The 22,387-nt window shown below is 43.8% G+C and overlaps 1 protein-coding gene across 8 annotated transcripts in view; it reads right to left on the minus strand.

The window, feature by feature from the left end:
• pard3ab (par-3 family cell polarity regulator alpha, b) overlaps positions 1 to 22,387 on the minus strand; it is a 197,905-nt gene that overhangs the window by 152,963 nt on the left and 22,555 nt on the right. For all 8 annotated transcript variants that reach the window (XR_004697901.2, XM_035171370.2, XM_035171371.2 and 5 more), the window contains exon 2: positions 13,141 to 13,242. Coding sequence is in view for 7 of the 8 variants with exons in the window: in XM_035171370.2 (XP_035027261.1) it covers positions 13,141 to 13,242 (102 nt within the window). In the remaining variant the exon portion in view is untranslated. The remainder of the gene's footprint in view (positions 1 to 13,140; positions 13,243 to 22,387) is intronic.

A 22,387-nucleotide genomic window follows, 5' to 3' on the forward strand; every position in this document is an offset into this window, starting at 1 on the left:
ATCATCATGAGAATGGGCATCGAACATCAGTCCTGCACGACAATAACCAACAACTGCCTGATGGGTCTATTCTTATTCTATTAATGATAATATCTTCATGTTTTGTCACCACCAGCAAAGATGCAACAGCCGCAGCACAAATCATGCGATTTTAGGCTTTATTTAATCTATTTAGGTCAAGATTGTGTCCATAAACACAGATGAATCACTGATTCATGGGACATTTTTGGACGAAAACATTGAATTCACCAACAAACATCAACGAAAAGTGGCTAATTTCAGCAAAAGTCCTCAAACTATTGTTTTCTAGTTCCCCGTCACAGCAGTTTCTCTTTACATCTCACAGCTGTCTCGAGTTTCAATAAACTTTTATTGGTCCTAAAGGAAATTCAAATAACAAATTGATCGATCTGCTGTTACCGTAACGACAGAAGCTGTGATGAAAGCCCAACAACACACTGACATTGTTACACACTCAGTGGAACAATGGGAGGATGCAGTGTCGACGTGGGAGACGACCATGAGGCGCGGAGCGCTGAGCTCGTGAGAAAAGATCCTGATTCTCAGGAGTCAATGAGTTTGTTGTGAGTTCTTTCCTTTTTGTTCGGGGGGGGGTCGACGTCTGGAGGAACTTTACATTAAGTGTGTACGTGTGTGTGTGTGTGGACATACTTATAGTTCTTTGTAATAACTACTTTATTCCCTAATATCTGTACTAGAGGAATCTGAACCCATCGTGCCGGGTTCAGAATAAAACTTTGACAAACAACAGATCGTCGGCTTCATCCTCCAAAAATGCAAATCGGTCGTCCTCTGAGTATAATACAAAATAATATGATGATAGAATTTTCTCCATGACGCTCACACCTATAAAAAATATGAGACAACCTTTTCTGATAAGTACTTTGACTAAAACGTTAATATCACTGCTCGTAACTCATCAGCTGTTTTTCTGCCTGTGAATCAACCGTGACCCCGAACGACATGAAAACCATTTATTTTGCGACTCTGATTCACGTGTGACGACTTCAAAGCGTAGACGGTGGAAGGAAGTGATTAAGCAAACGGTGCTGATCGCATGACAACATCCTGTTTACCCCCTCCTCCTGATAACGCTCACTTCCTGCCTGCCTCTTCCTGCAGGATTAAAATTCATCAGGTTTTAAAAAAGGGAGGAGACGAAAGTGAAGAGACCGAGAAACAATCTGAACAATGTCCTCGTGCGACGTATTTTATTCAAGCAACAGAATAACCACAGGACTTTTAGTGATTTAAAGAACAATAACTTTATCTTCCTTGTCCGTCTCCTGCTGACCACACACACACACCAGGCCACAGAGCAACTGAATGTGTAGTGTGTAGTGTGCATGTACAGTACACACACACACAGACACACACACACCCTAAAGGAAAAGACACAAAAACACCAGCTACTTCCTGCCCTCGCTCACAAACACTAAAAAACCTTCAACCAGCAGCGTAACAGTAACGAGAGTCTCAGCAGACGCACAACGACCCGAGGGAACATGATGTAAGAGCTGGAGACAAACTTCCTTCACTTCTCCGCCTCTGCAGCCAGCAGCAGCCCCGGTAAACCTGGAGCCACACTGACCCCTGGTGGGGAAGGCGGGGAGTGACTGAGGTTCAGAGAGGGTACACGGGGATTGTTATCAAACATCATATAGAGAGATTCAGTTGATTATTAATATCTATTTTATGTGGGACCTGGGGTCTGACATCTTCATCTGTTTGGAATTTAACGGTGCAAAAGTTTTTATTCTTCAATCACTGATCTGTTTTTTTTACATTTTAAAGTTGATCACTTTTATCTTTTCTCTGATAAAGTGTAACTGCATTAACAAAGTTTCTACCCTTCTCTTCTCTCTAATTCATGTGGTAGATGTTGGTAGAACCTCTGGAGACGTCGATCACAAGCACCAAGGCTCAGTTGAATTTTCAAGTTTTTCCATTTCCTTTTCAAAACGAGTGAAAAGAAACCAGTAAATGAACCTTGAGCAGAAAAATAACATTTTTTGTGGCTTTTAGCTCTGAAACTGTCGAGCTCGGTGCTTGAGATGGTTACCATGGCAACCCCGAGTTCGAGCTGGAGATTATTAACCTTAAACACAATGAGCCTGATAAAGATTAACATTATAATCAGGATTTATATTATATCTAGATCAATTGTTTTTTTTCTAACATTGGTTTAATGAATGTCATAATAAAGAACGGACTAAATGTATGTCAGTAACAGATTCATAGTGCAATGCTTTATTGTCATGTTTGTGTGTGTGTGTGTGTGTGTGTGTGTGTGTGTGTGTGTGTGTGTCCGCTGCCACAGACAAGCTGACGTGTGCCACACACATACACACAGAAATAGACACACACCACTTCCTGCCTGTGCTGCCTGTTCCCACAGACCACAGCTGGATCGGCTGAGTCATAGTGGTGAGAAACCCTCTGGCAGTGTGTGTGTTTGTGTGTGTGTCTTTGTGTCTTTGTGTCTGTGTGTGTGTGAAAATCTCCCTGTAACATGGAACAAAAACTAGTAAGGATCATACTTCAGAATTTAAAATCCATTTAATCTGATCTCTCCCTGTTTTTAAAACAGTCCAGAATATAAAATAATCAATATATATAAATTAATTGACACCCCCTTCCCTGATACGCACAGTGTGGGTTTCTGGTGTAAGAGTCAGAGTTTCTGTAATTTAGTTTAGTTCCCGTAACAAAAAGTTTATACGCAAAGAGAGCGATGCTGAAATCTGCTGAGCTAAACCTGGAAAATAAAAAGTGTTTTTCCATCAACGAATATTGTGGTTTGGGCCCAAACAAACTATAATGTGAATAACCGCTCCTGCAAGTTTAATAAACAGAAGGAAAACCAGAATCAATTTCAGAAAATCGATGCACCAGCTGATTTTAAACTCGGTTTCTGGTGTCAAACAAACAAGACTGTAAATTGTTCTCCTAAATGCGTCAGTCTTTTGGTTTTGTGAACAGTAACAGCACAAAGTTCCTGGTTCAGTCGTACGTTTCTTTGTAGCAACAGTTTCCAAAAGTACCGGTTTCCTCGAGTCGTGTTTATTATCACTGAGCTGTGATGCAGACTCAGCAGTGCAGCTCCCCCCCCCCCCGCTGTAAGCACCCACTGTGAGTTTTCAGAAATGACCGCTGTGCACTGTACGACCTCCACCCTCAGCACTAGACCATGACCAAGCACAATAAACCAACAGGGGGCCCCTGCTGGGTCAGAGAGGTCGGCTGAGAGAGGCTGCAGAATCACAGGCTGCAGGATCACAGGCTGCAGGATCACAGGCTGCAGATTCACAAGCTGCAGGATCACAGGCTGCAGAACCACAGGCTGCAGAATCACAAGCTGCAGGATCACAGGCTGCAGATTCACAAGCTGCAGGATCACAGGATCACAGGCTGCAGACTCACAAGCTGCAGGACCACAGGCTGCAGAACCACATGCTGCAGATTCACAGGCTACAGGATCACAGGCTGCAGGATCACAGGATCACAGGCTGCAGGATCTGGGATCACAGGCTGCAGGATCACAAGCTGCAGGACCACAGGCTGCAGGATCACAGGCTGCAGGACCACAGGCTGCAGGATCACAGGCTGCAGAATCACAGGCTGTAGATTCACAAGCTGCAGGATCACAGGCTGCAGGATCACAGGCTGCAGGATCACAGGCTGCAGAACCACAGGCTGCAGAACCACAGGCTGCAGGATCACAGGCTGCAGAATCACAGGCTGCAGGATCACAGGCTGCAGAACCACAGGCTGTGCAGAACCACAAGCTGCAGAATCACAGGCTGCAGGATCACAAGCTACAGATTCACAGGCTGCAGACTCACAAGCTGCAGAACCACAAGCTGCAGAATCACAAGCTGCAGAATCACAAGCTGCAGATTCACAGGCTGCAGAACCACAAGCTGCAGAATCACAAGCTGCAGATTCACAGGCTGCAGAAACACAGGCTGCAGATTCACAAGCTGCAGGATCGAAGCCTCTGTTTGTCTATGTGGCCTCGGCCTGTTCCTCCTGTGGTTCAGCAGCTGCAAGTTAGTTTGATAATAAAAAACAAAGCAGATTACGACTTTCTGAAACCGTTTACACCTGAAGACAGAATGAAACAGCAGTGGATTTTCCACTCTGATGAAGTTTCCTTTAAAAAGAAGCAGCTAAATCAAAGCTCTGATTCTGTTTCAGAGTCAAAGTTCATCAGTTTGATTAAAGCAGAAGGTCTGGCACACAGGAGTCAGGAGGTTTATCCCGAGGCTGCTGAAAAACAATCAGTTCAAAACTCTTTTAGTTGATATTCTGAGCTGGAACCTATGAGGGAATAAGTGAGGACACAATGCACTATCACCACACGGCCTCAAGAGGGCAGAAGACGTCCTTTGTATCAGTTCTGCAGCATCAGAGGAAACAGGAGAGAAGTTTTCAGGCTGGAAACTCGACTGATGCTTTACAGATGGTCTGAAATGAGCTGGAAAAATCCAGGCAGCCAACTTCATGACTCGACTGAAACGTCTGGATAGAACACTGTCGAGCACAAACGTGCACAGATGCAACAACGGACAAGGAGAAAAGGAGGGAATGATGGATGGAGGGAAGACAATAGAGAAGAAGAAGAAGGGGGGGGGGCTAATCTCATTATCTCAGACACACACATCTGTTGTGAGTAATCCGGATTCTCCTGTTGACTCCTCAAACAACGTCTTTGTCTCCTCCTGACGTTTTTCTCACCGTAATTAAGATTAAAAACCTTGAACCCCCCCCACCCCCAGATTCTGCCTCGTCTGAGACCAAGTTTCTAGAATAAAAAATCCCAAACAATCGTTTTTCAGAAGAAAGCTCTTTTCCTGTCAGGCTGCCAGCTGCTGCCTTTTCTTCTCGTCCACCGCAGATTCCATGAGAAAGTCTGTGTTTGTGCACATCGTCTAAAACTTTAAGATGCAGACGAAACAGTCTTTAGTTCTATAAAATGCAGATTCATCAGGAAGAATGTAAGTTTGAACTGTGCATGACGTCATTGTCTGAGTTCTTCATGACGTCATATGATGAGAAAGGATGATCTGATCTATATCAGCTTCAGATTGTTCCTCTGTTACTTGCAGAGATATCTTTTCAGATCACGTCTTTCTGGACAGTTCGACCCATTGGCTGCAAAAGTAACGTTCATGCACACACAAGCAAACACAATCCAAATATATTATTGTAACGCGGTTTCACTTCTGTTTGCCCATGTAGGGTGTTCTCGAGCCCGGAGGTGTTGTGTGTTCTCTGGTCGCTGAGGCCTGACAGGAGCCGAGACAGAGGGACGTCTGCTCCACAGCAGGAGACGACCAGCGCACAAAAACAAACACACACAAAAGGACACACAATACACTGAGCACAAATGTACTGTACATGCTTTCACACATACACACAACACACACACACTCATAATGGGGCAATCATGACGCAGTGTGTGTGGGTGACAATTACTCAAGGTGAAACGCTGACACTGCTTCAGAGAACCTGGAACAACATTCAACACTGTATTTAAAAGGTGCCGTCGTTTCCCAGCGTTTCCTAGAAGCTGATATGAGAAACGTTTCCTGGGAGGCAAAGAAGATTCTGGTCTACAGGTGAACGACCAATTAAAAGGTATAAATGCTCCATCATAAAACAAGCAACATGTTTTGCAATCAACATGGATTAATCAAAAGCCTTCCTGCAGGTACAGTCGGTTACATGAGTGTGTTTGACTCTCCTCTTGCAGTGGCGTCGTCATAGCAACCAACAGCAACAAGGGACAGGGTCGCACACCCGCTTGTCCCCGTGCGCCGCCTTGAAGCTCACGGGGGAAAGCTTTTTTTTAGCAGAACACAAGAGACGGGCTGTTCGGACTCGACCAGTCGACGGCAGCAGAAACACACCTTCACGACGGCATCAACACATTTCTGCAAAGTGATTTCGCTGCGTGTTTGAACGCGTGGGTGTGAATTTTAACAAGAAGTATAAATGATTAACAAAGACAAAAGAAGGGCTTGTTTGAACAATAATGCTGAATGTCTGCTGACGGAGAGAGAATTAGACGTCATTAATCTTATATCATTAAATTACGTTTGGCATCAAACTTTATTGTTGCCCTCCAGAAAAGTTGCTAACAGAGCCGGTGTTGTCATAAAAATAAACAAACTTATGTTATTTAAGGTGCTGCACATTATTACAATAGCGTTCGTGAAATGTGGCGGGTCATATTCCGTCAGTCCTGGTCCCTCGTCTGTCTGCCTCAGTTTCTGTGTCACCCCGGCTGAGTCGGCCACAGAGTTGTCATCTTGTTCTCATTAGGAGGCTGAAGAGGGGGAGGTAGGAGGAGGAGGAGGAGGAGGAGGAGTAGAGGGAGGAAGAGGGAGGAGGGCTGGTCAGGAATAAATTAGGTCATCGCTAACGCTCACTCAAGGAGAAGGAGGAGGAGGAGGAGGAGGAGGAGTCGGGTGGGTGTGGTTTGGTGAAAGACAGACGTCGGATGAGGAAAAACATCTCCTCACATTCTGCTGGTTCACTTTCACTTTGCTGGAATGTCTCGGAGGGCGGAGAGTGCACAGGAAGTGATGCACTTTGAAGAACGAGGAGAAGAATGTTGTGAGTTGCTGGAGAGAGAGAGAGCGAGAGCGAGACAGAGACAGAGAGAGAGACAGAGAGAGAGACAGAGAGAGAGACAGAGAGAGAGAGAGAGACAGAGACAGAGAGCGAGACAGAGACAAAGAGAGAGACAGAGAGCGAGAGAGAGCGAGAGAGACAGAGAGAGAGAGACAGAGACAGAGAGAGACAGAGAGACAGAGAGACAGAGACAGAGAGACAGATGACAGCTGATTCATTTCACTGCTGCAAGGAAACTGACGATTGTTTAATTATTCAACGAGAGTCTCAGTCCCAAACTACCGGAGCTGTTCAAGTACACGAGGAGCTTATTTTAGATTTCTCTTTCCACTTTCAACAACGCTATGCTATGTTTCACCGGAGGTAACATGGCGCCCACTATAGTACGACCCACACGGAGGCCCGAGTCCTATGGCGGCAGCCGCAGGTTCAGTTCCGACCCGGCCGAGTCGCTGCACGCCCTTCCCCAGTTATTCATAATACAGTTTATGGTTTAACTGTACAATAAAAAGCCTCATTTATGTTTCTTTGTCATTGTTGATAACGACATCTTTGGGAATCATTTCCAAAAGACTTTTGAAATCAAATACAACCGACAACCGTCAGGCTGAGTTTGGATTTGCCAAGATGAAGCAGTCTCGTGTCGCCACGTGTTAATTAACTGACAAGAAAATAGTCAGGAGCAAATATAGTCTTTTGCAAACTGTGCCAATAACAAATTACATCTCTCAATGTTACGCAGCATCTGTGAAAAGGGGCCTCGGCGGGATTCAGTTTCACGGCGTCTTCACATGTCTGCGTGTGCACTCACAAAAATCAATATCAACAGACATAACAAATGAGCCACACGGAGACATGGGGTCGATTTGTGTAAACACCCCAGTGTTTTTACGGGTGTCAGCTAAAACACGTTCGATTCTGTACGTGAGGAAGGTGGATGTCGCTCTCAGGAGGATGAATCATAAATCAGAGGTTATGGCAGGAGAAAGGTCCGAGTATGAAATGTGTACACGTGTGTAAACGGACACTGAAATGTATGTATTTACATCCATATATACACAATAAATATGTGCTTATGGACTTGGGTTATATATTTACTTGCAGCCTTATTGAGAGGATTTCATTTTGTTTGTTTTTTTAAATAACTCCAAAGCTTCATTATTAACTGTTGGGTTTAATTATGACTTTAATGACTCTTATCAGTACACATCTGGTATTTTAAATGCTTTTTTTATTAGTTCATTTCGGGTTTAATTGAAGAAAAAGGGAACAAACTAAAGAAAAGGAAATATTTATGGGAGAGTTCATGAATTCTCCATGACCATCAAACTCGGATCAGAGCAGCACAGATTGTTAAAGGACACACATGACACATTATTAATAATTAAACTATCCAGCGTTATCTCAGAATTATAAAAGCTGAACCTTGAACAGACCCTTCGTCTAAATGTTGTGATGATAAAAAGACTACCTCTCTTATTCTTCACTGTTTTATTAAACCTTTTATTACGATGTTTAAGAAACGATGGAATGAAAACATCATTTTACTGAACAAGCATCAACGCCTGTGTCTTTATATTTCTTTACTCGTCATTTTATGATCTTTGTCCATGTTTTCAGACGTCATACAGTTATGTCACTGATTTATTAATCCTTTAAGTGTCCGTACTAATGTGTTTTTATACATGTGTCTGCGTGTTATTTGTATGTTTTTATGTCAGTGATGAAAACGAGCATGGCTAAATCTGGCACATTTACACTTGGGCTTAACTGTGCATGATACTTAATGTGCATTGTCTCTTTTATATAAATACACATAAAGCAAGTAGGTCTTTCTGTAAATGCTGCTGAGGCCGGATTTAAATGGCAGCAGTTGACTGACACACACATCCCTCAAGTATCAAATCACGACAAACACAAATACACACTACACACACACACACACATGTCACTGGCAGCCTGAGTGTGTGTTGATATGTTTCGACAGGCGACCGAAGGAGTCGTTTTAAGAAACTCTTCTGGGTTTATTTAACCTCACGGCCCCTCCAGTCTGTCTGCTCGTCTCCGGCACTGTGGGACGCGTCTAAATTCAGCTCAGACGGGGACATCGTCCAGATCCAGGGCAAACCAACACACGCACACACGCACACACACACACACACACACACACACACACACACACAAAACCAACTCTTACAAAAATATTCCAGAATAAGGAATTCCCCTTTTATCTACCAAGCAACACAATTTAGAAAGAAAGAAAGAAAGCTTATATTGGGAAATGGATGGAGATGTGAAAACGACTTATTATATATTCACACAATGTGACAAACATCACACAAAGTAAATCGTACGACAACAAACACGTTCAAAGCTAAAAAATTCATAATGTCTGTCCCACTCGGAGGCACCATGCTGACTGGAACCAGATATGTGATGTCAGTGATGGAGTAGCGGTGGACGCAGCTGTGCGGCACACCCCAACAACACACACACAGACACACACACTCACACAGACACACACATAGGAATGTGTTGGCACAGTCCAGGTGCCATCATTCAGGGTCATGGCATCGCTGCAGGAGCATGTGTAGGGACGAGCTTGTCACCGGACACCTGCGGTATGTCAATGTGTGTCAGTGTGTGTGTCAATGTGTGTCAGTGTGTGTGTCAGTGTGTGTTTGTCTGTAGGTACATAGATGTGTATATTTTGACAAGTATCTCAAATCAAATTGTGCCTCATTTAAAGACTTAATTATGCAAATATTTAAAAAAAAGCAACTTTAAGATAATAAATAGAAAAACAAGCAAGTAAATAGCACAAAGTTCCTGTTGCTATGGTTACCTGCAGCATAATAAAGCCCACACGCTGAGTAGTACAGACCAACTACGTGTGAGGCGTCCGTTAAAGTTTTTACGACACTTTCCAGCGAATCAGAAAACTATTTTCCACGACCTCAGCACGATGACCATCCACTGAGCTGTCGGCGATCGAGCTGCCAGAGGTCGATAAAGGTCACGGACGAGCGCACGTAGCTGTGAGCGGCAGAGCGCTCGCTTACTAAGAGAGGGGGGGGTAAGAAAAAGAAAAAGGAAGAAGGTGAAGGAAGGATGATGAACGGATGGAAAGATGGCGGCATCTGGGGAAACATTCTGAAAGGTTTGAGGGCAAGCCGCCACTTTCCCTGGCATGAATGATACGTACACAAAAAGGAGACACACAACCCCCCCTTAAAAAGACACACACACACACACACACAGTGTACTAAAAACATACAGTATATACTCGTATTCCCCAGACGGATCCATGCAGCCTGTTTCATTCCAGTGGAAGCTAATAAAAGTGTCCGGCCATTCCTGCCGCTCTTTAAAAAGCTCCTGAGGAATGACCGGGATGAGTCACAGCTGCCAGGAGACCACCGGCCCGGCTCGGACACGAGGAGACACTCTCCTTCCTCCGTCTTTTTACCAGGACACGTCCACGCTCATGTGAGGAGACACTGTTTCATCACGTAAGAGTAACAGACACTGGTCCACACAGAGGAGACGAGAACAAGAAAACAGACTAAACTGTTCATGTTTGACTGTTTTTCACTTTTCAATTTGAGCGATGGAGACGGATTGAGAGAGCGAGAGAGAGACAGATATAGAGATGTATATATAGATAAAGAGATATAGATAGATAGATATAGAGAGAGAAGCATATTGTAGATAAATAGATGGATAGAGAGAGACAAATAGAGAGAGAGAGACGGATGAATAGAACAAGACAGATAGAGAGAGAGACACTTCTCATGTACAAAACTCCCCAGCATGAATCCAACTGATTCTGATATAGCAACAAGTATCTGCCAGAGGTCAGGACACACACACACACACACACACACACACACACACACACACACACACACACACACACACACACACACACACACACACACACACACACACACACACACACACACACACACACACACACACACACACACACACACACACACACACAGCTGGGATGTGGGCCAGCAGAGGCCATGAACTGTGGCTCTCTCTCTCTCGCTGTGCTCCAGCTGACTACAAACACAGATTCAGTGGGAGACAGTTCGATGCCCGTCGTCCATCTTCACTGGCAGCGTCTCCTCTCCGTGGTTCACCCAGGGAGCGCCGTCCACCGGGGATCCACCGAACTAAATAACCCACCGGGCCCAGATACCTTATGGAGTGTGAAGAAATATTTTTTTTTTATAAATCTTCTGGATTAGAATGTTTTATTTCGTAAGATATGATGGAAAACCAATGTCCGATTGTAGGATGTGTTTAGTTAAAACAACATTTCAGTACTTTTATCATTTATTATGCTTCATTGACTAACAAAACCTTTTAGCTCGTGTTGTGGAGAGTTCAGTGAACCGCAGAAACTCAGAGAAGATACCAAAGTAGACGCTGCGGGAGCGGTTCTATCACAGAGTTTCAGGGATAAACAGCCGGAATGCGTCCAGGAACAATTTGTTATGACTTGAATTATTTTTGTTGAACAGAAAAAAAACACCCAATAAATCCTCAACAAGTTTCCTCACACGTCGGCAGCCGCGCGTGGGGCTGATTTCTAACCTGCGTTTGGCTGAGCACCAGCTGCTTTACCTCAACAGCTGCAGGCGGATTACGTCACCCGCTGCGATCGGGCTCGTCGCCACAAATACTAAGTTTCAATTCCACTGTGTCTTCACAAGGAGCTAAGAAATAATTACAGGAGGGTGAGATTTTAATCAGAGAACCAAAAGCTAAATAAAACCAGCATCCATCTTGGCTCCGCCACGTTCTCCTGAGAGGATTGTGACTATGACTGATTACATTCTCGTGAAATTATGACTCTTTTCTTGTAATATCGTAGTCGTTTTCTTCAATATGAGCCTAATACTTCTAACATATTTTCCTAACAGAGGATTAATTCTTGATATTTGTTTATATTTCAGTTGTTGGGGCCCAATGACTCAACGATCCATCCTGCAACGAAGCTGCTGTGATGTTTAAGACCAAAATGAAATATAAAATGAATATAAATCAAGCAGGATTTTGTGACATTTGGGATATTCACAAATTACAACCTCCGAGAACAAACTTAAGAAATATTTTGCGTCCCACAGTTGAACTTTTATTTTTACTTGATAAGTTCAAGTGAATGAAAACACATCAGTCTGTGTTTTTACGTCTTAAACGCGTCCAGAGAAAAGGGCGGAACATTCTTTGCTTTACAAAAGACTCTAGACTGTGGGTGGGAAAAACAAGCGTCACCTTGAGCTCTGGGAAAAACAAGCAACGGTCATTTTCTTTTACCGTTTTCACCTAAATGATGGTTATTGACGGAAACATCAAATGTTTCGCTAAATACAAATTAAACTTTCAACCTATTATTATCTTCCGTAAAAGCATTTTAAGTGTGTTCTGCACAGCCTTCTGGGAACTACAGCATTCCCACATGCCCCGGGGGTGTCAACGCGGTGAGACGCTGTCGATGTGTGTCAGTGAGGCTGAAGGGTTGTCATGTATGAAATGTACACACTCTCTGCAGCGGAGGACGCCTGCAGGGACGAGGGGAGGGAGGGGGGTGCGGAGACAGAAAGAGAAAGAGAGAAAGAGAGAGAGAGAGAGAGAGAGAGAGAGAGAGAGAGAGAGAGAGAGAGAGAGAGAGAGAGAGAGAGAGCGCGGTGTGAAGAAACAGAATAATGACAGCTCGTCGAGAGGCGGCACACCTACACACGGATCAACACTCACAGCTGGAGGGTCTTTAACCACCGGGATGACAGAGTTGTGGGAAAAGAGAGCGCTCGCCACCAACGGAGTAAAAAAAAAAAAATTCCTTTAAGTTCATAACTGTTTCTCTCCCACGCTTGAACAAGACGCCGCTGCTTAACTGCGAATTGTGATTGAGTTGTATTTCACATTAAACTGTACACACACTCTTGTGCCTTCTACTACAGAGAGGAATAAAGTTCAAATATATTTCCAAGATGTGTCATTTTAAAGTCGTTGTCCCCCGTTTGAAACCACATTTAAATCAAGCATCCAAGAGATGATCAACAACATTATTAATGAACGCACAGAAATAGATAAATGCTGCTTCGGTGCACAAGAGAAGAGCACTTCCTCTTTCCCAGATAAAAACAGAAACGGGTTTCAGTAAACTGTAAAACGTATTCATGAGCTAAACTGCAGCCAACCACCAGGTGGCGATCCAGATGTTTTGGGGTTCATTTTTGGGAGCTGCCGTGTCGTCCATCTTTGTTTACAGTCTACGATTCACACATGAAGAACTAGCAACCACACAACGAGGGGAAAGCTGACGTCCATCACGATGGTGTGATGTCATGTAGCGTCTCAGATAGAATCAAATCTCTTCTCAAGCTCTGGAACATCAGAGGCAGGTAGAAAACAGCAAAGCTTCTGCACATCCACATCAGTACAGAGTCGGCCATCACTCACCCGGTCTTTGTCGTCGGCCACGTCGCAGAGCACATCGTCCAGGTCCAGGATGCCGCCGTCACCGTGTTCCAACCGGTGGACCTGCAGCCAGTAACTGGCATCCTGGAAAAACAGCAGGAGAAGAGAGGCAGACATTTAAAACCACGCACGGCCAGAGAAGACGTTCAACTTTTCAAACAGAAAACGCAGCTCAAAGTTCTTCACTGACACAAACAAGGGAATGAGGTTTCAAGGATTTTTGAGGGGAGATGTTATTCGGGGCAAACCACTCCTCACACCCCAAGAAGATCTCAGTTAGTCCCATTGGTTGAGACAAAAAAAAATATAGTAATATTGTAAACATAGTAAATCAAAGAAACTGTAAGACTGCATCATAAGCACAAATATAAGAAACTGTAACTTTATTTTACAGTTTTTTCCCCCAAAATTCCGTCTATGCAGTCGAGAGCAGAGAAAAACACAAAAGACTGAAATCATTATTGGAGAAAAGAAGCCGTGAGGAGGATAAACAGCTAAACAAGGTTAAATCAGTATTTTCTACGCGTCAGCTTTGTGCACAGAGCGACAGGCGGCCGACCGGGACACACGTCACAGTCTGTGACAGCCTGTGTCACTTTGTGCAGCCGCCGACACCGAGACCCTGTGGATTCCAGCTCAGTGTGAAAATCTGAATCCACACACAGACACCGAATCACACACAATCCTGTCCCACTGCACACGACCCACTTTACAGGGGGTTCGCACATTTACATACTTTCCAGGTTTAGAGCGACGAGTCACACTCGTATTAGGGATGCGTGTTGTTTTCTGTTTTCTATCAAAATTCACAAACGACCAGATTCTATATAATAAAAATGAAACACACTCAACAAACAAACAAAGCTCCAGCGTCATCAAATTACACGTAGGTTTTATTTAGATTTTTAGCAATTGCCAAAATACATGAAAATACAAAACATAACTTAAAGCTTTAGTTTAGAATGAATGTCCCGGTTGGTCGCCTCAGATCAGAGCCACTGGAAATCAAAGCTAAGCTGTAAAACTCTTATCTGACACTCAAACGCAGGAAGCAGCCGCAGTTCACGAGATTTTCATCAGTCAACAAACTAATGCAAACACATAACTGTAGGTTTCTGTGTGTTTAGGAGCCGATTTACAAGCTGCTGTTGTCTGACATTTTGCAGTAATAAAAATTAATCTGTTCTTGTGCCACAAAAGTTTGATATATGCCACAAGAACATCGAGTCAGACTCAAACTTTCATGTTAGGCAAAAGAGGGTTTTACGAGGTCACAACGTCCTCGACCTTTGATTGTTTACCAACAAATATTTTACTGAGTATATCTTTTAGTCTACATGAACATTTGCACCGAATTTGAAGAAATTCCCTGAAGGCATTCATGAAATATTGTTTTCACACGATTGGGACAATGGGATAATAGCCTGTGGCCACTGACTGAGCCGTGAACAATGTGCGTTGAGCGAATAAAATTTCAAAAATATGTATTTTCTATTCAATCTAATGAGAAAACATAATATGATGATGAACTGCAGCCTATAGAGTCGGGGGTTTTCTGCAAGTCAGTGTTCAGTTTAGATGAAGTGTTATGTGGTGTTATGATCGAGCTGATAGGCGTCTCTAAAGGGTCTGAGATGAGGCCACATCAGAGTGTGTGTGTGTGTGTGTGTGTGTGTGTGTGTGTGTGTGTGTGTGTGTGTGTGTGTGTGTGTGTGTGTGTGTGTGTGTCATTCTGCGGGGGCCAAGTTCATGTGGTAAAAATAGCTCGCAGCAAACGTCATGGTGACAAACTTAAGAAAGGGGACCCGGTCACGTAGTAAATAAGGTTATGGAAGTGCAGAGGTGGAAAAACAACACACACCAACACTGATGTGGATTCTTCAGACTCCCACCGTCTCTACTGTGATTTCCAAACATCCACCTCCTCCTCCTCCTCCTCCTCGTCGATCCCCTCTGGGCCTAATTGTGAGTCCCATGACGCTAATCTGACAGACTCTCATCCAAAGTGCAGTTTAAAAAAACCAAGACAGATCTGGAGTCAGATCAAACAAGGCGTGGAAGCAGGCAAGGGCCATCATGACGGTTGTGTGGGGGGGTTGGGGAGTTGAACGGACTCATCTTAGAACACTAAACATTGAAGGTCTACTAAATTAAGATGCCAACCCCCAGTTGAGGCTGAACACTTGTCATTTTGCCTCATATGCCATCTCGGCATACAGCCATTTTCTTCTCATTCGCATCATCAGTTGCTTCTTCTTCTTCGTTTGGTTTATTGACAGGTGGCAAACAACATCAACGTGCATTACCGCCATCTACTGTGTCTTCTTCTTCTGCAATAGAAACCTGAGAAGCCTATAAAAACCCTTCAAAGACTTCAAAGATTCTTCTTCTGCTGCTGCTGCTGCCTGGCAATTTCCCATATATTAGATTGATTGTTATTGGAATGGATTTACATGGATTTTTGGAATAGGGGATTTGCACATCGAACTGGTATTGCGGTAACTCCGGGAACGATGAACCAACACAGTAGACGGCCGTTATGCCAACCGACAATAAACCGAACAAAGAAGAGGAATCTTCAAAGGCGTTTCAGACCCTATTAAAACGGGCTCTCCTTTGATAAAACAAAACCTATGAGCTACCTTTGATGATGGAGATGCTTTTTGACTTTGATGTATTAATCCTTGTACTGGCTAATGTGATGTCCCGACGGCACAGGAAGTACAAACAGCAGGTAAAATGTTTCATGAAGATCTCGACACAGATTACCTGTCAGACGACAACGGCAATGAGGCGGAGTGGAGCTCGAGTGACAGTAAAAGCGATGATTTCCAGGATCTTATACGGCTATTCAACAATCTCAAGTTGTTTGATCAGATCTACATCAACAACATAATAATGGACATGGAGGTAGGGCAGCTTCTGATTACTCTAAATTGATTTGTCTACTCACTATTCTTTCAATGAATTCCATTATGAATTAGTGTAATATGTCAACCAGAGGGGGAAAATCAGAGAGCATTCCTCCGCCAAGGCACAACATTCCCATGACACCATATTTAAATTCACTAGATCCACGTTTTTTTATTTCAATCAACATGACACATTTTTTTTCCAATCGAGATCCATGAATGATTCTCTGACAAAACAATAACAATAACAATCGGAGAAGGGTGAAAACATAACCTCCTTGCCGGAGATACTTAACGATACGTGTCAGTAACTGACCAAATGCTCACGTTACCCGAGGTGAAATAATGTTCTTTAAATATATTTTCAACAGTACGAGGAGGAATCTTGGGAGGTTTTTGAATTGGACCGGTACGAGCAGGAGAGGTCATGGTCGGAACAGATGTGGGACGCCGAAACTGAAGACCCATTGAACTCATGGCAAGAGGATTGGACAGAATCTGACACTCCGCCTTTGCTGTCTCCAGCCTCCACGTCCTGCTCCCGCTCCAGCTCCGGCTCCCCCTGCCCCTCCTCCTGCTGCTCCTCCTCCTACTCCTACTCCGATTTGGAGTATTCAGATGAACAGAGAGCAAGTGAAAATGATTCCCTCGAGGATTTTGTCTAGCAAAATACCTTGGACCAATTGTAAGTGGCGGGCGGGCCGGGCCGACACCATTTATGTTCCTGGATTAACGGGGAATCGCTCCTTCTGCTACAATGAACTTAAAACACCAAGTTGTGTCATAATCTGCAGGAAGAACTTCTCTCCTGTCTGCAGGAGTGTGTGTCTGTGTGTGTGTGTGTGTGTGTGTGTGTGTGTGTGTGTGTGTGTCTCTTCACACAAACCAAAACGATCACATCACGTCTCGTGTTGTCTGTGAATGTTTGACTGTTTTTCAATGTTGATAAATGAATAACAATCAACACAACTTTAACAATACCCTGTCCTACACTCGTGTTTCATATTCAAACGCACTGCAGTGAATCCTCTCCCGGATTCCTTCCCCCTATACCCAGCTCACACAAACCCCGCGGTGCTGCATCGAGGCGGATCTACAGCAGATCAAAACTTATGTTTGTTGCGTTTTGTCTTCTCCAGAGTTCCTCGCATTGCAAAAAAATTTTTGCATTTTTGCTTAAGCTTTCCGTCCTCGCTCTCAATTTGGCTCGAATGGATGGAGTGAAAAACAACATGTGGAACACAGAAAGATCTAAGGGAATAATTAAGTGATTGTAGATTTGGGATTAAGAGGGTGGGGGGTATTTAAAACCAAGGCCAGATGGAGGAAGTCACTTTAAGGTAATAAAGTGCTGGAAGCTGCTGCACTTATCTTGTGGAGGGTCGAAAAAAAGACACAACCTAATACAATCTGTGTCAACGTGTGCTTTATCCTCGCAGCAGGAAACACTAATGACCGATGGATTATGGACATACAGCAGGTTTATTGTCATCTAATTTAACGTGTGGTTACGTCCTGACATTTCCTGGACGGGGCTGAATGCGAGGACACAAATGTCCCAGTCACTGCTCCGCTTTTCCTGCGTGTCGCTATAGTAAAATGTCCGAGTGAGGGCATGTGAGACCACAGCAGGCGTATGGAAGAGAGGAGCCATTTAGAAGATGCTGACCAAGATGACAACTTGGAAAAAACGACGAGATTCGAGAGCTTTTAGCGACAAGTTGCCGGGACAATCTCCTGCTGCGCTCTTCACCTGTGAAAGACAAACTCCAGACAATTTCCTGCAAAGTGTGTTGCAGACTTCAACCGCAAGTTATATCTAAAGTTAGATCATCAGTTTTTATGTCAGAATATGATTTGATGAGCTGTGCCCTGATATCTGGAAAGGAACTAAACACCAAACTGCTCCACGGAGGACTGTGGTTGTGACAGGCAGCTCAGATGTGATTATACAAACATGAAGCAGGTCACTGATGGAAAAAAGGCTTGTTTTTGGAAGTGAACCCTCCCTGGATACACAAAAGTTGACTGCAACTAGTTTCCTTGAGAATTCTTGAATGAAGTGCAACAACATGAAACCTTCAGGAAAAAAAAAGAGTGCCCATGTTCTTGTGAGTTGATCGGTTTGTCCCCGAAACGGAAAATATCTGACTTCTTCAAATATTACCACCAAACTTATCTTGCAGACAAACATCCCTCCCGTCCAGGTCTGACTAATCCCCTCTCGGGGTCATCTCATGTTCGGATGTGTGCACAACCACGACAGGGCGGCACCCTGCACGTGACCTGCTCTGCAGTTTCAAAGCAAGGTTGAAGTAAGAAACAAAAGACCCTTTCACTGGAGTAGAATGACACCAGTGAGTCGAGAGGCGGAAATTGGAAAATGCCGTCCGAGTGCGACGTGATGTGTGTGAAACCACAAACAGATTTCTGAACAAAGACAGACGTGTGCGTGTGGTGTGGTGCCGAGAAACTACGACCACTCGGCATGCATGGTTGTACACGTGTGTCAGAAAGTTTCATACTTACTGAAAGCTTCAAAGTAAACCGTAAAGAATATTGATCATTCAAATTTCCCATTTTGCTCCGGTCACTTTTACGAGGCCTTTATTTTAACAGATTTATTGAACTTTAAAAAGTTGCAGCGTGTGCAGCATTCCTAAACTCGGGATCAGTGTATTGTACATCTCCGCAGACTAGAAATCAAAGCTCTCAGATGTATTGCGAGAACTCGCGAGCACAGTCTTATGTGCTCCCACGTATACGTCACCTCGTCCTGGCTGTGTAGCACCGGCAGCTCCGCACAGTTCAAGTGCCAAACATTCCTCCCCATGTAAGTGCCAAGTGGAATTCAAGGGCCTGGACTGCTGCCATTTACTCTCAGCCGAATTAACAACTGCCCCGTCCTGCTGTGCCGGCCGGTGTGTGTATGTGTGTGTGGGGCAAAGGCTGTGCCCCTTAAGTTATAAATATTAAGTCTGCATGGGAAGGAGGGTTTAAATCGAGGCCACAAAAACACAAGCAGAGACAAGAGGAGGCTGCCGAAGGTCTCAAACCCTCCTTCTTTACATTTCTTCTCTCTCTCTCCATCACCTCAGGACAAACTTCTTTCTATCGATCCTTCTTCATCACAATCTGTTCAAATTACAAAGTTGACCCAAACTTAGTATCGTACAATTTAATGAATGAATGAACAAACAAAGAATTCAAGCGGTAAAAGGAAATGTCAAACTGAGAACTACATAGAGGACATGGCGGTTAAAACTAATAAGAGAGGACATACAAACGGTCCCTTTACATGCAATCAAGCTGAATCAAATTTAACATACTTATAAATATAAGTCCTGAATACTGCATCTGTCCACCAAGTTACAAAGGGGTGAGAAATAACCTCTTTGGCGGAGGTCATGACAAACACCCCTCTACACTGTGCATTGTTATTTATCACATGTTCCACTGCAAACATTACAGCCACTAAGGTTGTATACAACAAAGCATTTTACGTCTTTAACCGGACCAAGGTTTTAAGTGTTTCTTCCGACCTACACTTAAAAAACACAGCATGTGCAAAGGAGAAAAGAATGGAACGACCAAAATGCCGTATGAACCAGGCAAAAAATTGGAAAGCCATTTGAAAAGCCTCATTAAGAAATAGGTTGCGTCAAAACCTTGTGCCCCCAGCTGCTCGCAACACACAGATGCACACACAAACCGCTCTCTAATTATAGAAGTAGGATTGCATCAAGGTCAGTGCTCCATCATACAATCTATCCACGGGTTCACCCCCCCCCCCCAGTCAACTCTACTAACGTCGCAGCCGACAGAAGTGAAGGGGGGGGAAAAGTCAAGTCGAGACAGTAACCAGAGAGAAACCCTGGCAGGAGCACACAGACCTCAACGGCACCAAACCGCAAACGGAACAATGTCGCCATTCAAAGAAAACCTCGTATCTGATTAAAACAGGCAACCGCTCGACAGTTCAACAGATTAGTCCGCTCCAAAAATAGTCAAAATAACACCGCCTACGCACAGATATAAAAACTGCGGCAGGTAGGATTAGTCAGCAGACTTTACTCAGCACATTAAGCTTTAAATGCGCCGAACAAGGCCATCTTTATTTCAGCTTCCGTTTGCACTCGTTATACAGAAAGAGACCTGTGCACAGTGCAAAACAGCAAGAGGCCGTCACACGGGTGGCGAGGGAACACATGCAGGGGAGTTTCACCTGCAACGCATTAATTATGACAAATAAAACAAATCACACGTGTGGCTCCTGTCTTTAAATTGAACCTCCTGTGCAGTGAAACCTGAGGCAGCCAGAGAGCGAGAAGGGAAAGAGCGACGGAGAGGATGGAGGGAGGCGGAGTGCAGGGCTGGGAGGAAGGGAAGACTCCGTGGTTCACAGGAGGGAGAGGAGGTAAATTCATGAGCTTGCAGTTTTGCCTCCAAACAAACTGAATCACCCTGATGAATATTTTATTCCCCCGTTGTTCCACGAAAATTAAATCTCTTCTCCCAGATAACACGAGTATGAGTAAGAGTTTTTAGAGGCTCACACTAACTTTAAACTACATCAGTCTCATTAAAAGGACTGATGACGGATATTTGGCCAATAATATCAGCCAATATGAGCCTTTGACAAACATATTAATATATATATCAGCCCTACTATTGCTATTGGAAATATTATACTCCCCAATATCAGTAGCTGGCCCCAAAATCCACATCATTCAGGCTGTGGACTAATTGTTTGCAAGCTTTTGCACACTTTACATTTACTGTGATTTTTGTACATCACAAAAGGTAGAAAAGGGCACATTTCCATTTCTAAAAAACAGCAGCCGAGTCGGCAGAATGTTAAGCTGCAATTTAAAGTTAAAAAACATGTATTTCTGTACCTGTACAACACATAACCACAATCATAGTCATACCTTTATGGATTAATTTGCTTTTGACCCCATGCTACAACAATAAGCAGCTTAGCAGTGACAGCAGAGTAGAAGTTTTCAGGATCAACAGTCGAACACATCACCACAGTGACCTTCACAGGTTGTACTTTAACTAACTGACGCCCAAAAAACCAAACGGATAACCAGGCAGGGTCGTTCAGATACGCAATTTATTCCAGAAGAAACTCGAAACAGAAGCCGTCTGTGGTTGTTATTTATCAGCGAGGCCACGACGGCCGCGCCACAGCCCTGAGAAGTTTCCATGCTGACATATTTGTGCTATGTTTGACTCTCGCGTCGGTTAAAAGGGCCCAACAAGCACCTAATCACCTAATGTTCACAAAACACGGGCCTTCTTATCAGGGCGGATTGTGATTCTCATTCCATTAAGCTTACTGTAAGAGAGAGGCCCGAACACAATGCACGGTAACAATGAGCCACAGGTGGTTCGGAGGAAAGCGACGTTTGGTTGCAGCAAATCTTCAAAGTTTTGATCTGCAGTGTTAATTGAAGTTTTCATGCTTATTTTGTCATATAAGAAACCCATGGAACCAAATGTTGATGTTTCTGGATCCTAATTAATTTGGTTTAACCAAGTTTGAACTTTTTCAGGGGACTCTGGGACTTTAACTGGTCATATCTCCTTTAATACAAGGTCCAAAGAAATGGGTTCCATGTAATTTCATTGAAGCAGTAAATGGCACCATGAGTGATTATAACAACGACTTTCAAAAGGCTTATATCTTCAAATTGGTCAAATTTTGACCAAAGTTCATTGAAAAACTGCCGTCTGCATTTTTGGACAATTGGATAAACACGCCCTTTTATAATTTATGTGTATAGAAATACCATTGACCTTGTCAGAAGAGGCAATCATATACAATCAGCCATCCAATAAACAGCTAATACAATCCAATCTAAACAAAGCTCCTGCTGCTTGAACTTTTTTTCTGCTTGAAAAGACTTTACAAAGTTCCTGGTCAACCAGAGAAGACAAGAATGTAGGAAATGTCTGTCGAGTTCGGTTCTTTCTTTCGCGTCAGTCTCAGTTAAAGTGTCAGAGGAAATGGGGGTAAAGTGAAGACACACGTCGGAGTGGCGTCTACATTTCCAGCAGCTGTCAGCCTGCCAGCAAACACCCGTGGTCCAACTGCTCTTAATCCTTAAACAAGGAGTGGGTCTGAAATCCAACTGGAGAAAAGACAGTTTATTCAAAAAGGGGGCGAAGACCTAAATCAGGCAACAGTCCACGTGTGCCTGAGTCAATAAATACCCCGAGGAGGCTGCACATTAATGCATTGGAACAAACACTTCCCAGTTGAAAGGTTGAGAAACATATGATTCCTCAGGAAGCCCCAAAGAAAGCTA

This window comes from Hippoglossus stenolepis, chromosome 11, assembly GCF_022539355.2.
Source record: "Hippoglossus stenolepis isolate QCI-W04-F060 chromosome 11, HSTE1.2, whole genome shotgun sequence".
Classification (NCBI taxonomy): Eukaryota; Metazoa; Chordata; class Actinopteri; order Pleuronectiformes; family Pleuronectidae; genus Hippoglossus; species Hippoglossus stenolepis.